Below are 21,931 nucleotides of genomic sequence, written 5' to 3'. Positions count from 1 at the left end.
TACTAGGATTTAGGTGCATGGTGGTAGGTATCATGATTTAGATGCATTTAACTCGGTACTATGAGGTATGTTTATCATCTGAGAAAGTCAAACAATAATCAATGCCAAAAAATGTGGAGCAAAATAAAACCAAATATTTAATATGGGCATTATGGGAACAAAGAAAAAAACGCATTAAATATTTAAAAACTAGAAAATATGAATTTTAATTTTTATGATGACATAGAAATTTAGTCAAGGGACTATAATGAATATATAATTTAACATAAGGTTTTAATTGAATTTCAATTTTTATCAAGAATTAAAATGGAGAAACCCCTTAATTTATTTATTATTTTTTTTTTTTAACGAAGGTGTCGAAACTATTATATTAATTTAAGGAAGATGAGAGTTTCGAATTCAATATGGACAGGCAGAAACCCAACACTTTATCTATTAAGATATTGAAGCACATGCAAATATTATATGCTTCTTTGTATATGAAGAGCGGCCTTACAAAAATAAAGTTTTGTCAGGCATTTTATGAAACACTGTCTCTCATCTTAAAAGAACTCAAATATTTGTGTCAAATTATTCATCTTAAATCCCAGATTATGGAAGTCAACTGACTATAATAACTCTGCTCCATCATTAGATTAAACCGTAGAGTATCCTATAAAGACAAACTCGATAGGAATTTAATCAAACACTTTGATCCTCACCTTAAAAAGAACTCAAATATTGAAATGAAATTATATATGTAATTAACCCGAGATTACTGAAAAGAAATGCATATTATTAGAGCAAGCCGTATTACATTGGGCTTAATGGATACAAATTCAAGTACTTGCCAACAAATATTACACTCGCTAAATGTATGTAAAAAATGAAACAAAATTGAACATAATTTTCACCAATCGGTTCCACACTTTTAAAAAAATGCGTATGCTGATGACAAGCATAGCGACAATAGCAATCCCAAGCACGATGATGGTGATACTTTTGTTGTTATGTTACTCGTACCATTTCCTGTATTATTTCCTGCAAAAATCACAAGGTTTTTAGTGAAAAAAGCAATAAGCAGATATCAAGAGCACAATATTGTCCTATTTTTCCTTTTTTATATACTTTCAATTTAATTTTGAGATTTCCTAAACTTTCAATTTGAGTCAATCTGAATAATAAATCTTATAAGTCATCGAATTTGCTGCATGTTTCAGTTCATTTTTATGTTTACTCTTTTTTGTAAATTCTGATGGAATTAAGAGACAATTATGACAAAATTGACAATTAGGAGATACAATGGCACGAATTCGGTTCAGAGTTCCTCTAAACTCCTAATTTAAAATTTTCCGAGGGCGAAGTGTAACAAAGTTCAAAGTTCAGGTTCATTTCTAAAGTTTTCCCTGAAAATTAAATTAATTGCAAGACATATAAATGATGTACCTTGTGTGCCTGGAAGATTTACAAGGGAATCAGATGCTGCGTCGTAGAAGAGATTGCTCTCAAACCTCAAATTACAGCTGGGTCTAAGGACTCTCCCTCCTTCCTTTCCTTCACAGCATTTTGGGATATCCGAGATGGCCTCATTGAGGCAATCACTGCAATTTTGTCGGTCCAAATCAGGTGTACACTGGACTATTGCATATATGGTTTTACTTGCAGGGACAAGTGCATGTCCAGCTGCAAATTTTGTAGTGGAGTTTCCTGCTGCAGCTTTCTCACTTAAAATCTCCAACAAGGGGTTGAGCACCAGCTTGAACTGCTCAGCGTTTGACGCGTTAGTCGGGCCGGGCACAAACTTAACCGGATCATCTTCCACAACACCGAAAATTGAGACGTTCGAGTAGTGTACCGTGCAGCGCTGTGCCCATATGATCGCTTGTTTTTTATTGGTGCAGTTCTGCAGGAGAATGGAAATGGACTCATCGAAACATGAGTGACAGTCGTTTAGGGGAACGTCTCCTCTGCATAGTGCCATTGCATTGACTTTTGCGGAGCCTTGTCCGAGAGAATAGTTGTAAAACCCGGAGTTGATTTCGGTTTTGTTGGAAGAGAAAGAGGAGAGGACGGTGTGGAGGTTTCGTTCGTAGATGCTGCCATTGTTGAAGGTTTCATTAGTACGGGAACAGCTCCAGCAGTAGTCGGCCGTCAAAGTGCATACGCCATTATCATCGTCATCGGCGATGGCTGGAGCATGAAGGCCCAAGATAATAGGAAGAATGAAGAAAAGCAATGGTCTTGAGTAACCCATTTTTCTGTATGAAAACTGTGTGTGAATATTATCGGTCATTACATAGCTGTAAATAAGTAGACAATTGCTTTAATGAGAATTTATATATTTGGACTGTATCCACGCGGTATCACTAATTCATCTAAGTACACGTATATTTATTTATTCACCATGTGCACATATATTTGACAAAAAAAAAATCATGTACACATCATTATTTATTTACTTATTTTTAGAGCTTTTGTTGAAAATCCGAGTCCGCGAACAAGTCACACGCTAGTGGGGTTTGTGTTTTTCCTTCTTGGTCTAATGTAGCTGCCTAAATTAAACATGTAGGACAGTCGTTGGAGAAGACCTTGACCCCCATCTGTGGTCCCCAATCTAGATGGTTGCTTGACAATTTTGTTATTGGTTTTTTTTTTTTTTTTTTTTTTTTTTTTTTCTTTGAACACCAGCTACCATATCATAAAAGGCCTACAGAGAGGCAAACATACATACAAGAAACAAGCAGTGACAAGGGGTAAACCACAAAGACCCCTCCACCAAGTGGAGGCGTCACCCCCAGCACCACCATATCCAAATTAATGAGGACAAGGTAGTCCGTCATTATTCAATACAAAGACCAACGAAGATGGGGGCCTAACGACCCAAACGACATCACTCATCTCCGTAAAACCAACCGATGCAATCTTGTGAGCCACGCCATTAGCAGAACGGGGCACCCAAGACTTAGACTTACGAGTCGCCTCTCCCCTAACCCCTCCAATACGAAGAGAAATTTTGTGACATGGTTATCCCGTTTAAGTTACATGCTCACACATGATGAGGGAGATTAAAAACATATATACACACAATTTACATGCACCTAAAAATTTGATCTCATATTTGCTGACTGGAAACTATTGTATTTCTTCACAGATATTTCACGGATCAATATATAGGAGAAAAATGCAAGCCCTGATCGTGAGATACATATATTGTGCACGAACATGAGAACAAGTGATTTCATTAGCACCCAACGCATTACTCATAGCTTTATCTTCACACATAGCCATCCAATGTATATGCATCTAGCCACTTAGTTCTTTATCTCTCCACAACATTTCTTATCATGCACGTAGGTTAACCAATAAGCCAGAGAGAAGAACGCACAACACTGCTGCAACAGTTGGAAGGGTGACTGGAATAGTAACATAGGATTTGTTCCCACTTCCTGCATGCACACGTGGAATAATTGTACTCAATAATATATGCCAAGCCAAAACTTAGGGTTTATAAAACTTTATGCTTGACTGGAAACGCTTTTGCTAAGAGCAGTTCCACCGTTGCTAAGGCCCTCTTGGGCTATTCATTATTTAATCTATTCAGTGAACAATAACTGTTCTTAATAAACAGTAATTGTCTATTGCATCTCCACTCTTACATTGAATAGTCATGCAATAGGCAATAAAATATTAGTATTTTTTTTTAAATAATACAAAATAATTTTATTTGTAATTTCAGATAAGATTTTTAATCGGTTTCGTTGTAACACTTTCTATTAATTTTCTTTTCTTTTTTTTTCACGTGGTGCAACACATCATTCCAAAACCTTTGTTTTTTTACGCATGGTGCCGATGCACCATTCCAAAACCTTTTTTTTTTTATTATTTTTTCTTCTTTTCACATGGTGCCAACGCACCATTCCAAAAGCTGTGTGCTTTTTTTTTCTTTGAGCTCCGGCGGTAGGGCCTTAAATTCACAGTTTTTCCTTAGTTAAAATCTCTCTCTCTCTCTCCCCCTAAATAACAAATCCCAAATTGTGCGATCTGGGCGCAAGAATGGAAGGAGGGGGATCGCGAGTGCATGGAGGCGAAGGCGGTGTGGGGTGTGGCGGCAACTGCGGGCGGAGGAGGGACTGGATCTCTTCCATTTATCTGTGGGTGTATCATCAGTCTTGACGTCGAACTCCGGCGAGAGCCGTTGAGTTCGAAGCCAAAGTTTTACATTTTTTTTAATTTTTTTTTAACTTTATATTATGGTTGACGACGCCCTGACGTCAACCCATGTCACATGACCTTCGGGCTCTCGGGCTGGCAATCCCTGTTGGGCCTGTCGCTCGGGCCTAGCCTGTCCCTTGGGCTGGCATACGCTGGACCTTATCCCCCGACCTATTTGGCTCTGTTCCATCCCCAGTCCACCGGGTACAGACGGTGAAACTGCTCTAAAAGGACCCATAATCCTAGCTTTTTTTTTTTTAAACTGTTGTCAGATATTGTCAAAAATATCGTTGGTTATCTAAAATGGCTTTCAACTATTTTAAAATGAATAATGCTAGAAGGACCATTTATTTAAATCATATATATATATATATATATTTTGTAAAACACGTGACGTAATTGTTAATTATTGAGTTATTACTGAAGCTCTTGATTAAGAAACTTATTTTTTATTGATGATATATCATATGATTTATAAATTACATGATGTGGTGATTGATAGCTTTCATTACAATCATATTACTTTCAGATAGGCCAAAGACCCCTAACTTGTTAATTACCACCTACACAATTCAACATGTGTGAGATTTATCACAAAAAATCTTGGTATTAGTTGGAATAGAGTGAAGATATTTAATCTTTTATTTTAGATACAATTGATGTGAGATATGTCAACATTACTTACCACACTTTTGGTTGGCTTGCCTTTTCCGTAGAAAAGGTCAGGCCCGTACCTCAACTCACAGCTTGGTGAAAAAATCATACCCCATGTTCTTCCCTCACAAGTCTCCTGATACCCACCAACAGCCGCCCCCAAACATCTTTGACAGTCAGCCCTATTTATGTCCGGAGTGCATTGCATCAAAACAAAATATCGACGTCCCTCCGTCGCCTTTCTTGTCATCCCCGGTTGCAAAATAAATTGGAGTCGTATTCCCAACAGCCTTGTTCACAAGACCATTCATCAAACTCCACAAGCTCTGATTAGGGAGATTTAAAAACATATGTAGTGGAGAGATTCTGAGAAGACTTGCACTACGTTTCAAACTCAATCACTGGATTTAAAGTATTACGTTGTGTTTATTGATGATTTTTCTAGATACTCATGGTTATATCCATTAAAACTAAAATCAGATGTTTTTTCTACCTTTGTCAATTTTAAAAAATTAGTTGAAAATAAGTTTAGCACCACAATCAAATCCTTTCAAACAGATGGTGGCGGATAATATATTAATAACAATTTCAAAACCTTTTTTACCATCTTGGTATATATCATCGTTTCACATGTCCTTAACATCTCGAATAAAATGATGTTTCAGAACGTAAACATTGTCATATTGTTTAAACCGGTCTTACTCTTCTTGCTCACGCATCCTTACCCACATCCTTTTGGGATGATGCTTTTCATACTGCAAATTATTTAATCAATTATTTACCCACTAAGGTCTTGAATGATGAGTCATCATTTCAAAAACTCTTTCTATTCTTGCAGTACTTGGTTGTGAATGTTTTCTATATCTTAAGCCATACAACTCCAACAAATTACAATTTCGTTCAACACGTTGTGTCTTTTTAGACTACTCATTAAATCTACAAGGTTATAGGCGTCTAGACTTGTCTACAGGTCGCGTCTTCTTGTCACGTCATGTTGTATCTGATGAACTTACTTTTATAGAAACCAACTCTACTCAGTTTTCTTCTTCTACCTAGTACCTACTCACGTAACACCATAATTAATATTGACCCCACATGCCCACTTTCACTCCCATTCCCCCGACATCACCTACACCTACTTTTTCCATCCCTAATGCTACCCCACGCCACGTCCTACTCCTACCCCTCCTTCTGCCAACCCCACTATCAATCCCTCCTGACACCCCACTTCCCACTCCAACCGTCCCTTCTGCCAACCCCACTCCCTCCTCCGTATCAGTTCCAGTCAACAATCCACCTTCCACACTTAACGCCATAATTAATATTGATCCACTACTTTCTTTCCACCCTGCGAATACAAGTACATCCACTGTTACCTCTTCATCTCAGAGGCCCACTCTACCTACACATCCCATGGTTACTCGTGACAAGGAGGGGATTCACAAACCTATTCCCAAATATGCATTTATTTGCCTATACAAGTACAACTAATGATGTGGTTGAGCCTACTTGTTTTACCCAGCCGGACAGGCTATGGCAGACAAGTTTAATGCCCTTCTCCTTGGTTCCATTTCACTCATCCGTGAACGTTCTTCCGAATAAATGGGTGTACAAAATTAAACGGCATTTGGATGGTTCCATACAACGATTTGTGGCAAATGGTTTTCATCAACAAACCGGAATTGATTACAGTCAAACTTTTAACCCGTTGTCACACATGCCACTATCAGACTACTTCTTTCTATTGCCTTGCACTACAACTGGCCCCTTCGCCAACTTGACGTTCAAAATACCTTTTCACATGGTTCTTTGACGGAGGAAGTGTATATGCGCCAGCCCTCTGGCTTTGTTGATCCTCAATACCCCTCACATGTTTGTCATTTGCATAAATCTTTATATGGTTTGAAGCAGGCTCCTCGTGCCTGATTTCATCGTTTTTCTCAACATCTTGAGCACTTGGGCTTCCAGGCATCTCTGGCAGATTCCTCTTTGTTTACTATTTTCCATGGCACCACAATAATTTATTTTGCTTATTTATGTTGATGATATCCTGGCTATGGGCAACAGTTCACGTCACCTCAACCAACTTATTGCCCAACTCGGCCACATGTTTTCAATGAAGGCTCTTGGCCATTTACATTATTTTTTGGGCATGGAAATCAAGAGGACTCCCACTGCCATGTATCTCTTTGAGTGATGCATATCTGGAAATGAATCGTAATTCCAGTTTTATTCATCGAGTAACTTGGTTGCAGCTCGAAAGCAGAGATCAATTAGTTAATAGAAAGATAACTCCCCCATGGAGATAAACAGTTACATATCTAAAGCAACATGAAACAAGAATACAAAATGATGACTTGTGCTACAAAATAAATAATAAGTATGTTACCATATGGTTCATAACTAGTGAGCATTAGGCTCAGTAATATTTGAAGGCTCATTTTTTGACACATAGACCGAAGGGGTTCTGGATTCGGATTCTTCAGACTCTACCAATGTCATGTCCGATCCACTGTTGTTTTGCATATGAAATGCAGGTTTTGAGGGTACTGAAAGCGTGACAGAATGGCTATTAAGCATGGATACAACCGAAGCTGATGTCGGTCTGTTGACAACATTTTCTTGTACACAAAGTAAACCAATGTGGATGCATCTCGTCGTTTCGATTCTTGAACTCGTTGTCAACATCGGATCTATGACATTTGAAATTGTAGACTCCCTCCAATTTCTCCAGGCCTAAAAAGTACATAAATATACACAATAAATAAATTTTACCATTTTGCCTTGTTGTAGGAAAAAGAGGGAATCCACTAACTTGATTATACTATTACTCACATAGCTTAGAAGGCTCTCTCCATTCTCGCCGTGTCGAAAGCGACCAATCTTTTTACCACTAACAATTTCAAGAATCAGGACGCCGAAACTGAAGACATCCGTTTTTACAGATAAATTTCCATGATGTAAATACTCAGGAGCCATATATCCACTGCATGATTATATTCCAATTTAAAATTTCAAGTTTTTCTTCTTTTGAATTCTAGTGTAAACAAAGCAGAACACTAAGGTGTAAAAGTTAGCTTGCCATGTTAATACAATACTTACTAGGTTCCCACAATTGCTTTTGTATTTCCTTGAGTTTGATCAACAGCAAACAATCTTGCCATACCAAAATCAGCAATTTTTGGGTTCATATCTTCATCTAACAAAATGTTGCTCGTTTTGAGATCACGATGAATAATTCGAACACGAGAATCTTCGTGAAGGTAAAGAATCCCTCGAGCAATGCCTCCTATGATCTTGTACCGTGTTTCCCAGTCCAAATGCATATGATTGTTGGGGCCTAAATATTATTTCATTAGAATGATACATGTGTGTGCACGTGCGTGTGTGTGTGATATTATCTGTAAGACGTTACTACGAATTATACCGAATTTGAAGTGAAGAAATATACCAAAAATGAAGTGATCAAGACTTTTGTTTGCCACGTATTCATAAATGAGGAGTCTTTCTTCTGCTTTTAAGCAAAATCCTAGGAGCCTGACTAAATTTCGGTGTTGAAGCTGAGCAAGTAGCATGACCTCATTCGAAAATTCACGATCGCCTTGTTCAGAATTCTTAGCGAGCCTTTTTACGGCTATAAGTTGCCCATTTTGTAGCCGTCCCTGAATGTGTAAAGGAGAAAAATAAGGAAACAATTCATAGGTAATCTTCTTTCTTGTGAAAATTTATTTATTTTGGTTTACCTTGTAAACAGCTCCAAATCCACCGCTTCCAAGCTTATTTGCATCAGAGAAGTCATCCGTTGCAGATCTTATAGTGTCAAAGTCATATTTGAACGATTCCACAAAACTGATTTCATCTGAGTTATCCTTATCTGGAAAAGGAAACTAATTAAATTAGCAAAAGTTCCAACAGCAGATGAGATAGTGTGACATAAGAGTTGCACTTACCTTCAACTTCAAGTTTTACCCCTCGTTTCTTCACTCTCAAGTAAACGCATATGCTGCTGAGGATGGTCACAAAAGCGATCAAAACCACGACCACCACGATGATGATAATTACTTTTGTGTTACTCTTCTTTGCAGCTGAAAATCACAAGGGTGCGATTATGAAGAATCACACCGTATAATCGCACGGTGATCAAACATTTATTACGTTTTAAGCTGAAATATTACCAAGGCTAATAATTTTAGAACCTCTATTTTTAACCTCTTGCGCTCCTCATGTGAGTGCAGAAAAAAATTCTAATTACTCAGTTTGGAGAGCATATGGCTAAAAGGCAGGAAATGAAAAAAATTCACCGTACCTTCTTTGGGTGCTGGTGCTGCTGGACCTGGAGGTGGAATATTTACTGGCAGATCGGCTGTGGACAAATAGAAAAGACCAACCTCATACCTTAGGTTACAGCTGGGCTTAAGAACTCTTCCTCCTTTCTTTCCACCACAACATGCGGAAATATCTTCGACTGCTTCTTTAAGGCAATGGCTGCAGTTTAGTTGGTTTATATCTGGTGTGCACTGGACAAGTGCATATATAGTTTCACCTCCCGGGACAGTTGCATGACCTGCTGCAAATTTTTTAATAGAGTCCCCTGATGCAGCTTTTTCAATTAATCTACTCAACAAGGGGTTAAGCACCAGGTCAAACCGTGCAGGATCCTTAGCAGGATGTGGGCCAGGCACAAATTTTATAGGGTCCTCTTTCTCAATTCCGAATATCAAGTTGTTCGAGTATCGAACCATACCATGCACTGTCCACATGATTGCTTCCTTTGGATGAGTAGAACAATTTTGCAAGAGAGCATTTATAGAATCTTTGAGACGTGTACGGCAAGCGTCCTGAGAGAGGTCTCCTCTGCACAATGCAATGGCGTTGACTTTGTTGGGGTCTCGTCCCTTGGAAAAATTGTAAAACCCGGAACTGATTTCGGTGTTTGTGGTGAAGGAGGAGAGGAGGCTGTTGAGGTTCTTTTGGTACATGCCGCCGGGCGTGTAGGTGCCGGTATCGGAACATTTCCAGCAGTAGTAAGGATTATATGTGCAGATACCGTCATTTTGGGAAGCGGTGGGAGGAATAAGGTTGAAAAGAATTGGAAAGATGAAGATAAGCAATGATCTTGAGGATCCCATTTCTCTCTTGCCCGTGTCAGAAATTGTCAACTTGTCTTCAATTATTTGTTTTCATAGACTAGATGAGGTGGAAGATGCTAAGAAAAATCAAATTAAACAAAAGACCTTGGTTCCTCGACTCAAATGTCACTATTGACCCAGCTGGAATCTTGACCCTTAATTAGATTTGCAGGTTTTGTTCCTTTGACCAATTATGGCGAATAGTATTTGGTTTGACACCAATAACAAGTTTTATCTCGTTAAATATGATCGGCTATATAAATAATTTTAAAAGGTCATTATGCTTGATTTTGCATTAAATTTTCTGTTAGCTTCAAATATTTCATGTTTTTTTTAAACACTCTTTCCAAATCTTCTTATATCTTTCTTTGCTCTTTTGTTCAAAATAGAGATCTCCTCCAATCAAATAGAGACTAATATCATTGAGAAGCATAAACAGAGTAGAATTGCAGTTATGCATGTGGTTGATGTGTATTGGTCCTTGCCATGTCAACTTAGAGTGGTTAAGTTTGTTACAAGTCTGTTAGTTTTTCCAATGTGTTAGAATAACATGTTGTAAAATGACTCTCATTACATTGAATTGAATCCAAACAATTACATTTATCTCTCTTCTTTCTCAGCTCACTTCTCCTTCTTTCATGCCATTCTCTGATCTTAGTATTCTTCTTGTTTGATTAACCTTCAACTGTTAATATGGTATTAGGGCTAGCGACTCTGTTGTGTTTCATAATTTAACAAATCGCTAGTTCGTCACTATCTTGTATTAAATCGAGAAATAGACCAATTCCTTTCTTTCTTTCTTTTTTTCTTTTTTTTATAAATAAAACGTCAAAGAGACCAATTCCATTTGAAGAAAGAAAGATTCTGTCTTTTAAATTTCTTTGTAACATAAGCTCAACTTTTTCTAAGGGGTACCTCTCAACTTTTTATCATTATACGTGGAATTCATGTTTTGGCACCTACTGGACCAACCACAAAGAAGTAATGATGTATATGTGAATACACTTAACGTACTTGACTCTCCCACCGCCATACTTTCAGCCACTCAGAGTTTTCGATATTTTTTCTTTCCATAAATTACTGTAATTGTATTGATTTAAAAATGCGTCCGTGTTTTGCGGGGATGTTGAATGTATTAGTCGTAACATACATGAATAATTTCCACATAAAATAACTAAAATGACGTTGAAGCACCTAAGAACCAATGAACAATTGGGACATCTTACTCATGAGACAGGCCAATCCCTATTGAACAAAAGTCATATTTCTTCTTCAAATTGAATCGACATCATTGATAAATCAATTAAACATTCCTACTGGCAAATAATTGACTCAAGAGTTCAGCAGATATATAGGGATTGGAAAAAGGGGAAGCAATTAAACCATATAATTTAACAAAAATAAAGGTTAACTCAACTCTTCGAATTAAACTATATATCTAATTTACCAGAAAATTTTAAATTTACAGTTTGCTTGATATAAGCACTTAATTTTCCCATTTAAAACAGTTTACCCATTCTTGATAAGTAAAATATACCTTAAGCTTAATTTATTAACAGCTTAATGCAGTTCAAAAATATTTTCTATTGTGGCAAGAAAAAGAAACTACAGCCAAACCGCCTTTACCTTTTACTTTTTCCAGATGCATTCGTACTGTTTACCTGCACCCTCATACCACGTGTCTTGAGCTGTTACCTATCCTCCACTTGCAGCAGTTTTCCTCCTCTGCATGGGAACCTCTTCTGCACGACTGGACCAAAAAGAGGGAGAAAAACAGTACTAGGAAAACCATCACACTAAAGATATTTTCAAGACAGTGCACCCAAGACTATATATCCACAGCGATGTTTGCACCACTAGAGTTCTGTACAATCTGGGCAAGCAACCGAAATGAAGACTTAAGTAAAACCATCAAGAAGCATGCGAAGGAGGAGAAAAATACAGTAACAAAAAAACTCACCCTCACACACTTATCCTGTGAAGCTCCATTTGATTGCTCTAATCTTCATTAAGAATATTGGTACCAGTCAAGATACATTACAAACTTTAATTAAAGAAAAGAAAAGCCAGAAAAGTAGAAATCCAACACAATTAATGTAATGAGAAGCATATGAAATCATTAAAATAACATATTAATACTACGATGTAATCAAACAATGATACTTCGACATTAAAACTAAGCTAAACAGACGCGTAACTTGTTAAATTGGGGGAACAAAAACCTTTGAACTTGGTGCATTGAAGCACACATATAGTCTTAACTGTGCAAACACTATTTTGAACATTCTGAGATCCCCAAAAATGCGAGGACACTACCAGAGTATTTCTGTTTTGAAAGGTGAAAGGAACGTAAAAAGTTGCTCTTAAATATTATTCACTATTCCCACCTTGTATACATAATCAACTGATTTACCATTAAATTTTCATTCCGACTATTCTACCACATTGTGAAACACAGAAAACTGAAGCTCAATTAACAAATTACATTAAATCTAAATATTGAATTGCAAACCAACCATTGCCATGTAATAGATAGTAAAAAATTTGTACCCAGTTCATCCAATTCAATCTCGATCGGCTCCACACCAAGCCTTCTAAGCAACGATTTGATCTCAGATGAGTACCTTCAAAGACAATTTGCAAAAGAAAAATCCAATTCAAATTTCTTGAAAAGAAACCAAATTTACAACAATATCAACACCCGAATTGTAAACTTACGTGTTTCTGTCACAATGCTTTGATCCCAAATTATGTTCAGACATTTTGATGTGAATATCTCCACATATGCACATAATATTCATTATATCAGAAAGGGAGTTACCGTTAGTTTGTCATGGCGAAGAAAAGGAAAAAGGTTACCGCATAGTTACCGTTAGTTCTGTTATTTGATGTTACTGCAAGCTTGGAGCCACTCGGGGTTACATTCTCCTTATCTGCAATCATACAAATCAATTCCAAGTTCAAACGGTTTTAAAAGATATATTAAAAAATAGTACCAATTAAAGAGAAAGAAATGGTAAGTATAAAGAAAGAGGAGTGTGTGTACGGACCTAGAACTTGTGCAACAATTTTCAGAGGCTGTGTAATCCTTAATATCCATGATGAATTTATCAAGCAAGACTTCTCGAGGTTCCTGATATCATTAGAAACTATTTATGTGTCAAGAAAATCCATTATTCAAACTGCAGACAGGTCACAGAAATCTGACAACTTATGAATCGTCTCATGAGCACCTGGGAGTGGGTGAATCCCGGTCTTGAAATATGATGTTTTAAAGAACTGATTAACACGAATATCGGCTGTCAAAACAAAGTAGATAACCAATCATGACCATGCTTAAAAGAAAGAAAAAAAGATATGGCAGGAGAAAAAAAAAATAGTGCAAGTAAAGTTTCAGCAGTAATCTCAAAACATTTATCAGTTGTAGCATGCGTTTCTAAATGCCATCTCAACATCCAACATATTACACAATTCCATAGCACACAACAATCCAAAAACAGATCAAACAGTTAGCAAATGTCTGAATTAATAATTTGACCATTAAACTAAACGAATCCGGTGATTTAATGCAAAGATGGACACATTTGTAGTACCTTCATCACATGAACAGTTCCATATCTGTAACAGAAACAAAATTTGATGCATCAGGATAATGTTCAAGGAAATGTAAATATTCCCCAAGAAAGCATATCAAAGAAAAGTGTAACAGAAACGTAAAATTTGGCACCTTTATTGTTCGTAATAGCAGGATGGCATCAACTTTCAATCCTGGTACAAAGCCAACAGTCAAAAGGATGTCATAGGTCACATCCTTTGCTGGTGTAGAGCAATCTTCATCACTTTCATCACCACAAACCTCTCCCCACCTAACCTAAACAATCACATTTCATCTGAAATCAGTAAAGACTTGAACTTGCTGCAAATTAATAAACAAAAACACGGCATACACGAAAAACACAACCATGAAACCTCTTTGAATTCATGGGTAAGAGCATCTCTTCCAAAAATTCCACTTGAAGTAGAAATGATGAATGGAACACTGGACCCCAATTTTTTTTTTATATCTGTAATTTCAAACAAACAACAAAAGAAAATCCGTAATTTGCTTGTCTTAATTAAAATGTATCTAAATTATATACTAATTAAGATTAAGGTGTTTATATGAGTAAGAACACATACATGCTTGCAAATGTCATACGAGACCCAGTTCCAATATTAGCCACAACCAAATGAAGCCGTATCGGCTCAGCGAGAACCTTCTCGATAACCTCCTTCAACGCAACCTATCAATTCCAACACAAAAATTGAGAAAAGTGCGAGAAAATTTGAGCTTGTGATTTTCTCGGAAACCAAACAGGGGTCTAGACTCAAAAGCAAACCTTAGGCGAGGGGTGGGGTGGAGAGAGAGGGCAGAGCTTTGAGGCGAGCCGCCACCTCTACCCTCCTATCCACCATATCTAAACATCTACAGAGACAAATTGTCAAACACCTAATGGGTGCGCGTATACAAACACACACACAGACCTATATATACAAAAAGGAATGTGTTATACACATCTCATTTTACTTCTCACACAACCCTTGATAATTTATGTCCGTTGACTTTCTTTAATTCATTCGATCCGACGGTCAAAAATTAAAAAGATGTATGAGAAGTAAAATAGGATGTGTTGATATCACATCCTATACAAAAATTACCACAAATAAACACACATACACCTATAAATACAAATGGAGTGTCTGTATAATCACCTTGGGGAACATCTTCGGTGTGATGGAGGGATTTGCATGAGTTTACAAGAGAGGACTACTTTCTAGTCAATTGGTTTTGTAATAGAACCTTAACTTTTTTTTATGGTATCAAAGTAGATTATCTCACGTGTGAAGTTAAACGATAATATGCGCTCCGCGTCATCCCGTTATATTTTTCACATGTTAAACTTGAAAATTTGTCATATATGAGGGGGTGTGTTGAGAATATGTCTCACTTTAATGGGAGGAAGGAACTTGCATGGGTTTATAAAAAGTTAAACTACTTTCTATTTTACCAATTAATGTTATGATGAAACCTCAACTTTCTCTGCTTGTAGTTGAATAGAGAGAGAACGAGAGGGAGTTAGATATAGCTGAGCTGAGTTGTCGAAGGCGTACTAGTTATTAGAATCTTTTTTACTATTTATCCTAGTATTAATTAAGGGAACTGTTATTAACACTAAAAAAAATCTCATTATATACTCCTCACAAGTATATTTTTCTTTCTAATTATTGAAATTTTGAAATGCCAAATGAGATTTTAAGAGTGTTAACAACAATTCTTTTAATTAAAGTTTGTACAATTAATCAAATATATACAAGGTGTGATTGTAACAGTATCATGGGATTCTTACTATCAGCCTCTCGGTATATAGTTTTTACAGAAGAACACGATCCCCTCTGGATCCATTATGTGGGGATGTTAGGGATTCCCACATCTCAATGGTACATCATAAATCTTGCGGTCAGAAATTATTTTATTTTTATTATTTTAAATTAATCACAAATAGTACTTGACGAAAACTGATTGCACGATATACGATGAACGGTTGAGACGTGGGCATCCTAGAATCCTCAAATAATGGATCCGGAGGGGATCTGTGTGATTTACAGAGCTGGGGAGTTTGTCCCAGGCGTATAGCGAGGAAGAAATTTTCTCACTTAAAACATCGTTGTCGTGGATATTTTTTGTTGTAAAAATTTAAAATCCTCGTTGTTTCATGGATCAAATTGGTTATCAAACTCGGTTCACAGTCTAGCGAGAAAATTGAAATTTCCTTGAGTGATTATCTGCCTATATATGACACCAATTTATAGATTTTTTAATTTGAGTAGAAAATTAAACCAATTTGAGGTATAGTTAGATCACATGAAAAATAACATTCCTACTGAAAGATATGACAAAATTAGAGCATCAGTCCTTAAACGGGTCATAACGTATAGTAATGGTTCTTTGAGTAAACAGTGTTTTATAAGACCTTCCAAAATAAAGGGTTTACAGAGAAAAATATAAAAGGAATTATTCTAACGTGATTACCAAAAAAGAATAATGTTACAGATTGTAACAAGTTATGGACCATTATTCAAATTAACTCGAAACATATTAAATACATAAAATAACACTACTCAAGTCATACTGCTAGTCATATACAGGATGTGTAATAACAAATTCTGTAGATTCGAGATTATTAGGGAGCGCATGGTAATTAACATTTACCCTATACAAATGACAAGGTGAAAGAAAAGCTGTAAAGATTGTAGGATTGTCTCTAAATGCAGCATAAGAGCCTTCCAAAATATTAACCTTATTGTCATCGGTCTCAACGAGGAACATCGATGGAAATGGTCAAACCATTGCCTGAGCAATCTTGAGGACGCACTTGATCATGGTGGTCAACATATCCTCCTGTAAAGAAGGCTGGTTTTTTAGGTCTGGAAAAACTAATAGTTTCACTTTTTAACATAAGAGCAATTGAGGACATGGTTGGTCTGTTGTTTGCATCTTCTTGAACACACAATAATCCAATGTGGATGTACCTCAAAAATTCATTTGGACTGCAGGAATCTTTTAACAAGGGATCCATCAACTCCAACGCTTTCGTTTCATTCCATAATTGCCAAGCCTGCAATCAATATCTCTCAGGGATGTATGTACTACTCCAGTTTTAATAGCTACATTAATTAGCTCACGAATATTTTGAATAAGTATTTCAAGTAAAGAACTTACATAACCTATAAGAGTAGGTTTACAATTTGTTCGATGAAAGCCTAAAAAGTTCCTTCTCCCCGTTATGATCTCAAGCAGAAGTACTCCGAAGCTGAAGACATCCGATTTTATAGAATACAACCCTTCCATAGCATATTCTGGAGCCATGTAACCACTAATTGTAGGACAAAAATGGTTGACATATATTAGAGTTTAACAAATATATACTTTTCTGTTGTCTATTTAAAGATAAGAGTTAAGTACATAAATTGAAACAAATAATTGGAACTAAAGATTACTAATATTAGATAGAGGTATTTGTATAAGTTGAAACTTACTAAGTACCAACAATTCTTTTGGTATTTCCTTCAGTTTGATCATCAACTCCAAACATTCTAGCCATCCCAAAATCTGATATTTTCGGATTCATGTTGCTATCTAATAAAATGTTGCTAGCTTTCAAATCACGATGTATAACTCTAAGCCTCGAATCTTCATGAAGATACAAAATTCCTCGAGCAATTCCTCCAATTATCATGGTGCGGCTCAACCAATCTAGTTGTTCTCGTTTTTTATCTTCTGTAAATTTATCAAGTTCAAGTAGTACTTTCTGAAGTTAGGAACTAAAAAGAATTATATTTACAGACACAAACATAAATGTATATTCATCAAATGATGTTCACATACCAAATAGAAAATAATCAAGGCTTTTGTTGGGCACATATTCATAAACAAGTAAGGTTTCTTCTCCTTCCAAGCAAAATCCTAAAAGCCTGACAAGATTTCTGTGTTGAAGCTTGGCTACCAATACAACCTCATTCTTAAATTCTTGTACACCTTGTTCGGAGCTTTTTGACAACCTCTTTACTGCTATTTCTTGTCCATTAATAAGCATTCCCTGTGAGAAGGTACATAGTACTTTAGTTTATCCAACAATTCTGTTGTGATCTAAGCAACATATATACTATACAATGTTGGATTAATAGAATGACTCATGAACTAATGCATTATATATTTGTTGGGTTATCACCTTGAAAACTGCACCGAATCCACCTTCGCCTAACTTGTTATCTTCGGAGAACTTATTTGTGGCAGTTTCGAGAGTTCCCAAATCAAATTGCAAGGACTCAGCCGTCCTCATATCTTTTGCATTGCAAAGAAAGTTATGATCTTATGCCAGACACGTCAAAACAAATTCAAAATTTTCAGTTCTAACTTTTGGGTTTCATTTGTTTTCCCTTACCTTGCTGTTTGCCATTTTCTTGTTGCAGAGCCTCATCGTTCTTCTTTCTTTCTCTTCTGCCCGGGAGGCAGTAGCCCAAAGCTACAAGGACCAGAGAGACAACTAGAATAGCAATTACAACACTCACAACAACAATGATAGTTACAGAGGAGTGTTTCCTTCTTCCTGCAGTAAGAACAGTTTGAGTTTTCTTGTCATAAAGCTCTTTTTGTGCTTTTAAACTCACAATTTCCATTGATTAATTTAACTAGTTGAACATGTTTATTTTCTGAATACTGTATTCTTTCCCTTTATAATATACTTACTCTTATCCACAAAATATCCATCTAATGACCGACAAGATCGGAGGTCATACGTATATCTAAATCTTGATTTAAAAATATAAAAAACGAATTAACAACAGAACTGTTATTGGTACTCTCAATCTAAATCTTGATTTAAAACTATAAAAAACGAATTAACAAGAGAACTGATATTGGTACTCTCATCATTGAACACTACAACTGATGGCATAAATCTTTTTTACGTGCACAAGGTACTTTACCTATAGGTAATCGCGAATTTGGTTGTAGAGTACCAGGAGGAAGAGCCTCTGGCGTGGGAGGATGCTGTGCGTGGGTCCAATTGATGGCGTAAAAGAGGGTATTATTGTACCAAACATTACAACTCGGGTATACAATTCGTGCCCCTCGGAATTCCAATTCCAATTGAAATTGAAATAAACTAGATAATGCTTCTTCTGTAGCATTTGCTAGATACCGTTTGCAATCTGAAGCGGAGAGGTCCGGCGTGCACTGCGCAAGGCTGTACACCGTCTCATTTGACCCTTTAACTTTGGCTTCTTTGGTTGCAAAGTGTTTGCTGTTATTGGCAGTCTCAGTGGTTAGCTCATGCAAACTAGTTGCCACTACCTGGCCATATCGGCTTTGCCCTGTTTCATTAACCACGCTGTTCCACAAGCCCGCTTCAAGCGAACTGTTCATGGAGAAAAGTAATGTCTCATTCGAGTAGCGTACCATGCATTCGTCGTACCATATGATAACCTCTTTTCCATCTGGGCAGCGTTGTGGTGCCTCCATGATTGCTTCGGCCACGCAATTTTTGCAAACGTTGGTAGAGACATCACCGCGACATAGAAACATCCCATATGCCTTTTCAGTTGAGTTTCGGCCAGCGGTGGCAGTGTAAAAGACGGTGTCGGTACGTGTGGCGTTCGAGGAAAGGGATTGGAGAAGTTGACGGAGATTATATTGGAAGCTGTCGGGGTCAGATTCGTATTCTTGGGCGGGGGTGAAAGTGGTAGTGTTTGGGCAGCGATGGTCGAAGTAACGAACTGCTTCACTTCTAGCGATCAAACTCATGAGAAACAGAAAAGGGATCGTAGACATATTCCTCATCATCTACCCCTCGCTCTTAATTACAAATGTTGATCAAATATTTCTAAGTTTAACAATTAGTGATTGTTTGAGGTAATTAGATGGCAATTGCAAGTTCGCAAGCATGGCTTGTTGACTCTCGAGTCAACCATACCGTGTGACTCATGAGAAAACAAATAGCACACGCTTTGCTGAAATATTTGGATCGACGGACCTACGGGGCCTCGCTGGTACTTATATTTAAACTCAAAAAAATTTTCCCCACTGATGTGGGCCAACACTCTCCCCTTGTGAACCCTTTTTGAAGAATACTGATACTATCCCAAATTTGATAAGTATGAAGTTTTACCACAAAAAAAACTTCTGTGTTACTCTTCTTTGCAGCTGAAAATCACAAGGGTGCGATTATGAAGAATCACACCGTATAATTGCACGGTGATCAAACATTTATTACGTTTTAAGCTGAAATATTAAGAAGGCTAATAATTTTAGAACCTCTATTTTTAACCTCTTGCGCTCCTCATGTGAGTGCAGAAAAAATTTCTAATTACTCAGTTTGGAGAGCATATGGCTAAAAGGCAGGAAATGAAAAAAATTCACCGTACCTTCTTTGGGTGCTGGTGGTGCTGGACCTGGAGGTGGAATATTTACTGGCAAATCGGCTGTGGACTCATAGAAAAGACTAACCTCATATCTTAGGTTACAGCTGGGCTTAAGAACTCTTCCTCCTTGCATTCCACCACAACAAGCGGAAATATCTTTGACTGCTTCTGTAAGGCAATGGCTGCAGTTTAGTTGGTTTATATCTGGAGTGCACTGGACAAGTGCATATATAGTTTCACCTCCCGGGACAGTTGCATGACCTGCTGCAAATTTTTTAATAGAGTCCCCTGATGCAGCTTTTTCAATTAATCTACTCAACAAGGGGTTAAGCACCAGGTCAAACTGTGCAGGATCCTTAGCAGGATTTTGGCCAGGCACAAATTTTATAGGGTCCTCTTTCTCAATTCCGAATATCAAGTTGTTCGAGTATCGAACCATACCATGCTCTGTCCACATGATTGCTTCCTTTGGATGAGCAGAACAATTTTGCAAGAGAGCATTTATAGAATCTTTGAGACGTGTACGGCAAGCGTCCTGAGAGAGGTCTCCTCTGCACAATGCAATGGCGTTGACTTTGTTGGGGTCTCGTCCCTTGGAAAAATTGTAAAACCCGGAACTGATTTCGGTGTTTGTGGTGAAGGAGGAGAGGAGGCTGTTGAGGTTCCTTTGGTACATGCCGCCGGGCGTGTAGGTGCCGGTATCGGAACATTTCCAGCAGTAGTAAGGATTATATGTGCAGATACCGTCATCTTGGGAAGCGGTGGGAGGAATAAGGTTGAAAAGAATTGAAGATGAGGATAAGCAATGATCTTGAGGATCCCATTTCTCTCTTGCCGTGTCAGAAATTATCAACCTGTCTTCAATTATTGATTTTCATAGACTAGATGAGGTGGAAGATGCTAAGAAAAATCAAATTAAACAGAAGACCTTGGTTCCTTGACTCAAATGTCACTATCGACCCAGCTGGTTTCTTGACCCTGAATTAGATTTGCAGGTATTTTCCCTTGATCAACTGTGGTGAATAGCATTTGGTTTGACTCTCATTACAACAATAACAAGTTTTATCTAGCTAAATAGGCTCGGCTATATATATAATTTTAAAACGTTACTATGCTCGATTTTGCACTAAATCTTCTGTTCGCTCCAAGTACTTCATGTTTTTTCTTAAACACTCTTTCCAAATCTTCTTATGTCTTTCTCAGCTCTTTTGTTCTGAGCCTCTATCTCATAATCACATTTTCTAGCCATATAGATCTTTGGTTCACATATCTAAATCACCGTAACTGATTTTCTCTCTTCTCATCTTCGATTGCGGCTACTCTTCCAATGATGCTAGCCACAATTTAGTTTCAAACTCACAACAAATGCACACTTTTTACAATTTATATCAGTCATAACTAGAGATCTCCTCCAATCAAATAGAGACTAATATCATTGAGAAGCATAAACAGAGTAGAATTGCAGTTATGCATGTGGTTGATGTGTATTGGTCCTTGCCATGTCAACTTAGAGTGGTTAAGTTTGTTACAAGTCTGTTAGTTTTTCAAATGTGTTAGAATAACATGTTGTAAAATGACTCTCATTGCATTGAATTGAATCCAAACAATTACATTCATCTGTCTCCTTTCTCAGCTCACTTCTCCTTCTTTCATGCCATTCTCTGATCTTAATATTCTTCTTGTTTGATTAACCTTCAACTGTTAATATGGTATTAAGACTAGCGACTCTGTTGTGTTTCATAATTTAACAAATCGCTAGTTGGTCACTATCTTGTATTAAATCGAGAAATAGATCAATTCCTTTCTTTCTTTCTTTTTTTCTTTTTTTCTGTTTTTCTTTTTTTTCTTTTTTTTTTAAATAAAACGTCGAAGAGACCAATTCCATTTGAAGAAAGAAAGATTCTGTCTATTAAATTTCTTTGTAACATAAGCTCATAGGTGTCACTGGACTTTTTCTAAGGGGTACCTCTCAGCTTTTTATCATTATACGTGGAATT

General features: G+C 37.0%; 5 protein-coding genes across 17 annotated transcripts; all 5 read right to left on the bottom strand.

Annotated features, from left to right (window-relative positions):
* Positions 1-758: 758 nt before the first annotated feature.
* Positions 759-2,320, bottom strand: LOC137727127 (cysteine-rich repeat secretory protein 38-like). The gene is made up of 2 exons (XM_068466062.1): positions 1,426-2,320; positions 759-1,020 (listed from the first exon to the last, which is right to left on the bottom strand). Exons 1-2 carry the CDS (start codon positions 2,270-2,272, stop codon positions 911-913), a joined length of 957 nt encoding a protein of 318 aa, XP_068322163.1. The 5' UTR covers positions 2,273-2,320; the 3' UTR covers positions 759-910.
* Positions 2,321-7,058: 4,738 nt separating this feature from the next.
* Positions 7,059-10,779, bottom strand: LOC137727124 (cysteine-rich receptor-like protein kinase 29). Of its 2 annotated transcripts, none has more exons than XM_068466059.1 (7): positions 9,152-10,779; positions 8,796-8,930; positions 8,589-8,719; positions 8,297-8,507; positions 7,948-8,185; positions 7,681-7,768; positions 7,059-7,581 (listed from the first exon to the last, which is right to left on the bottom strand). In XM_068466059.1, the coding sequence occupies exons 1-7, from the start codon at positions 9,972-9,974 to the stop codon at positions 7,249-7,251; spliced, it is 1,959 nt and encodes a 652-aa protein (XP_068322160.1). In that variant the 5' UTR covers positions 9,975-10,779; the 3' UTR covers positions 7,059-7,248. The 2 variants fall into 2 exon arrangements, with proteins under 2 accessions (XP_068322160.1, XP_068322159.1); XM_068466058.1 differs by having other exon boundaries at positions 7,681-7,831; positions 9,152-10,777.
* Positions 10,780-11,388: 609 nt separating this feature from the next.
* LOC137727129 (uncharacterized) lies at positions 11,389-14,466 on the bottom strand. Of its 12 annotated transcripts, none has more exons than XM_068466075.1 (12): positions 14,354-14,466; positions 14,154-14,257; positions 13,944-14,038; positions 13,702-13,845; positions 13,568-13,592; positions 13,208-13,273; positions 13,025-13,107; positions 12,845-12,907; positions 12,693-12,750; positions 12,525-12,598; positions 11,935-11,972; positions 11,389-11,724 (listed from the first exon to the last, which is right to left on the bottom strand). In XM_068466075.1, the coding sequence occupies exons 9-12, from the start codon at positions 12,734-12,736 to the stop codon at positions 11,644-11,646; spliced, it is 237 nt and encodes a 78-aa protein (XP_068322176.1). In that variant the 5' UTR covers positions 12,737-12,750; positions 12,845-12,907; positions 13,025-13,107; positions 13,208-13,273; positions 13,568-13,592; positions 13,702-13,845; positions 13,944-14,038; positions 14,154-14,257; positions 14,354-14,466; the 3' UTR covers positions 11,389-11,643. The 12 variants fall into 12 exon arrangements, with proteins under 12 accessions (XP_068322176.1, XP_068322173.1, XP_068322175.1 ...); XM_068466072.1 differs by having other exon boundaries at positions 11,935-11,977; positions 13,702-13,840; XM_068466074.1 differs by having other exon boundaries at positions 12,693-12,907.
* A 1,683-nt stretch (positions 14,467-16,149) lies between these two features.
* LOC137727131 (cysteine-rich receptor-like protein kinase 15) lies at positions 16,150-19,356 on the bottom strand. Its single transcript, XM_068466076.1, has 7 exons — positions 18,501-19,356; positions 17,957-18,121; positions 17,744-17,856; positions 17,401-17,611; positions 17,052-17,292; positions 16,735-16,888; positions 16,150-16,630 (listed from the first exon to the last, which is right to left on the bottom strand). The coding sequence occupies exons 1-7, from the start codon at positions 19,354-19,356 to the stop codon at positions 16,328-16,330; spliced, it is 2,043 nt and encodes a 680-aa protein (XP_068322177.1). The 3' UTR covers positions 16,150-16,327.
* A 519-nt stretch (positions 19,357-19,875) lies between these two features.
* On the bottom strand, positions 19,876-20,610 carry LOC137721060 (cysteine-rich repeat secretory protein 38-like). Its single transcript, XM_068460185.1, has one exon. The coding sequence runs from the start codon at positions 20,608-20,610 to the stop codon at positions 19,876-19,878; it is 735 nt and encodes a 244-aa protein (XP_068316286.1).
* Positions 20,611-21,931: the final 1,321 nt, after the last annotated feature.

Source organism: Pyrus communis, chromosome 2 (assembly GCF_963583255.1).
Source record: "Pyrus communis chromosome 2, drPyrComm1.1, whole genome shotgun sequence".
Lineage (NCBI taxonomy): Eukaryota > Viridiplantae > Streptophyta > Magnoliopsida > Rosales > Rosaceae > Pyrus > Pyrus communis.
Note: the sequence above shows the minus strand (reverse complement) of the source record. Positions and strands in the feature narration are given on the sequence as shown.

Excerpts from the sequence above, each read along its gene's own strand:
- LOC137727127 (XM_068466062.1), bottom strand. The coding sequence starts at position 2,272 with ATGACCGATAATATTCACACACAGTTTTCATACAGAAAAATGGGTTAC. Across the intron at positions 1,021-1,425 it reads AAATCTTCCAGGCACACAAG|GAAATAATACAGGAAATGGT; the intron begins GTACATCATTTA and ends TGATTTTTGCAG.
- LOC137727129 (XM_068466067.1), bottom strand. The coding sequence starts at position 13,969 with ATGCTCTTACCCATGAATTCAAAGAG. Across the intron at positions 13,841-13,943 it reads TTACCCATGAATTCAAAGAG|GTGGGGAGAGGTTTGTGGTG; the intron begins GTTTCATGGTTG and ends TGTTTAGGTTAG. Across the intron at positions 13,274-13,567 it reads GAACTGTTCATGTGATGAAG|CCGATATTCGTGTTAATCAG; the intron begins GTACTACAAATG and ends TTGTTTTGACAG.
- LOC137727131 (XM_068466076.1), bottom strand. The coding sequence starts at position 19,356 with ATGATGAGGAATATGTCTACGATCCCTTTTCTGTTTCTCATGAGTTTG. Across the intron at positions 17,612-17,743 it reads GATTCGGTGCAGTTTTCAAG|GGAATGCTTATTAATGGACA; the intron begins GTGATAACCCAA and ends ACCTTCTCACAG. Across the intron at positions 16,631-16,734 it reads AACCTACTCTTATAGGTTAT|GCTTGGCAATTATGGAATGA; the intron begins GTAAGTTCTTTA and ends TATTGATTGCAG.
- LOC137727124 (XM_068466058.1), bottom strand. The coding sequence starts at position 9,974 with ATGGGATCCTCAAGATCATTGCTTATCTTCATCTTTCCAATTCTTTTC. Across the intron at positions 8,720-8,795 it reads GGTAAAACTTGAAGTTGAAG|ATAAGGATAACTCAGATGAA; the intron begins GTAAGTGCAACT and ends TTCCTTTTCCAG. Across the intron at positions 8,508-8,588 it reads GATTTGGAGCTGTTTACAAG|GGACGGCTACAAAATGGGCA; the intron begins GTAAACCAAAAT and ends TTACACATTCAG.
- LOC137721060 (XM_068460185.1), bottom strand. The coding sequence starts at position 20,610 with ATGTACCAAAGGAACCTCAACAGCCTCCTCTCCTCCTTCACCACAAAC.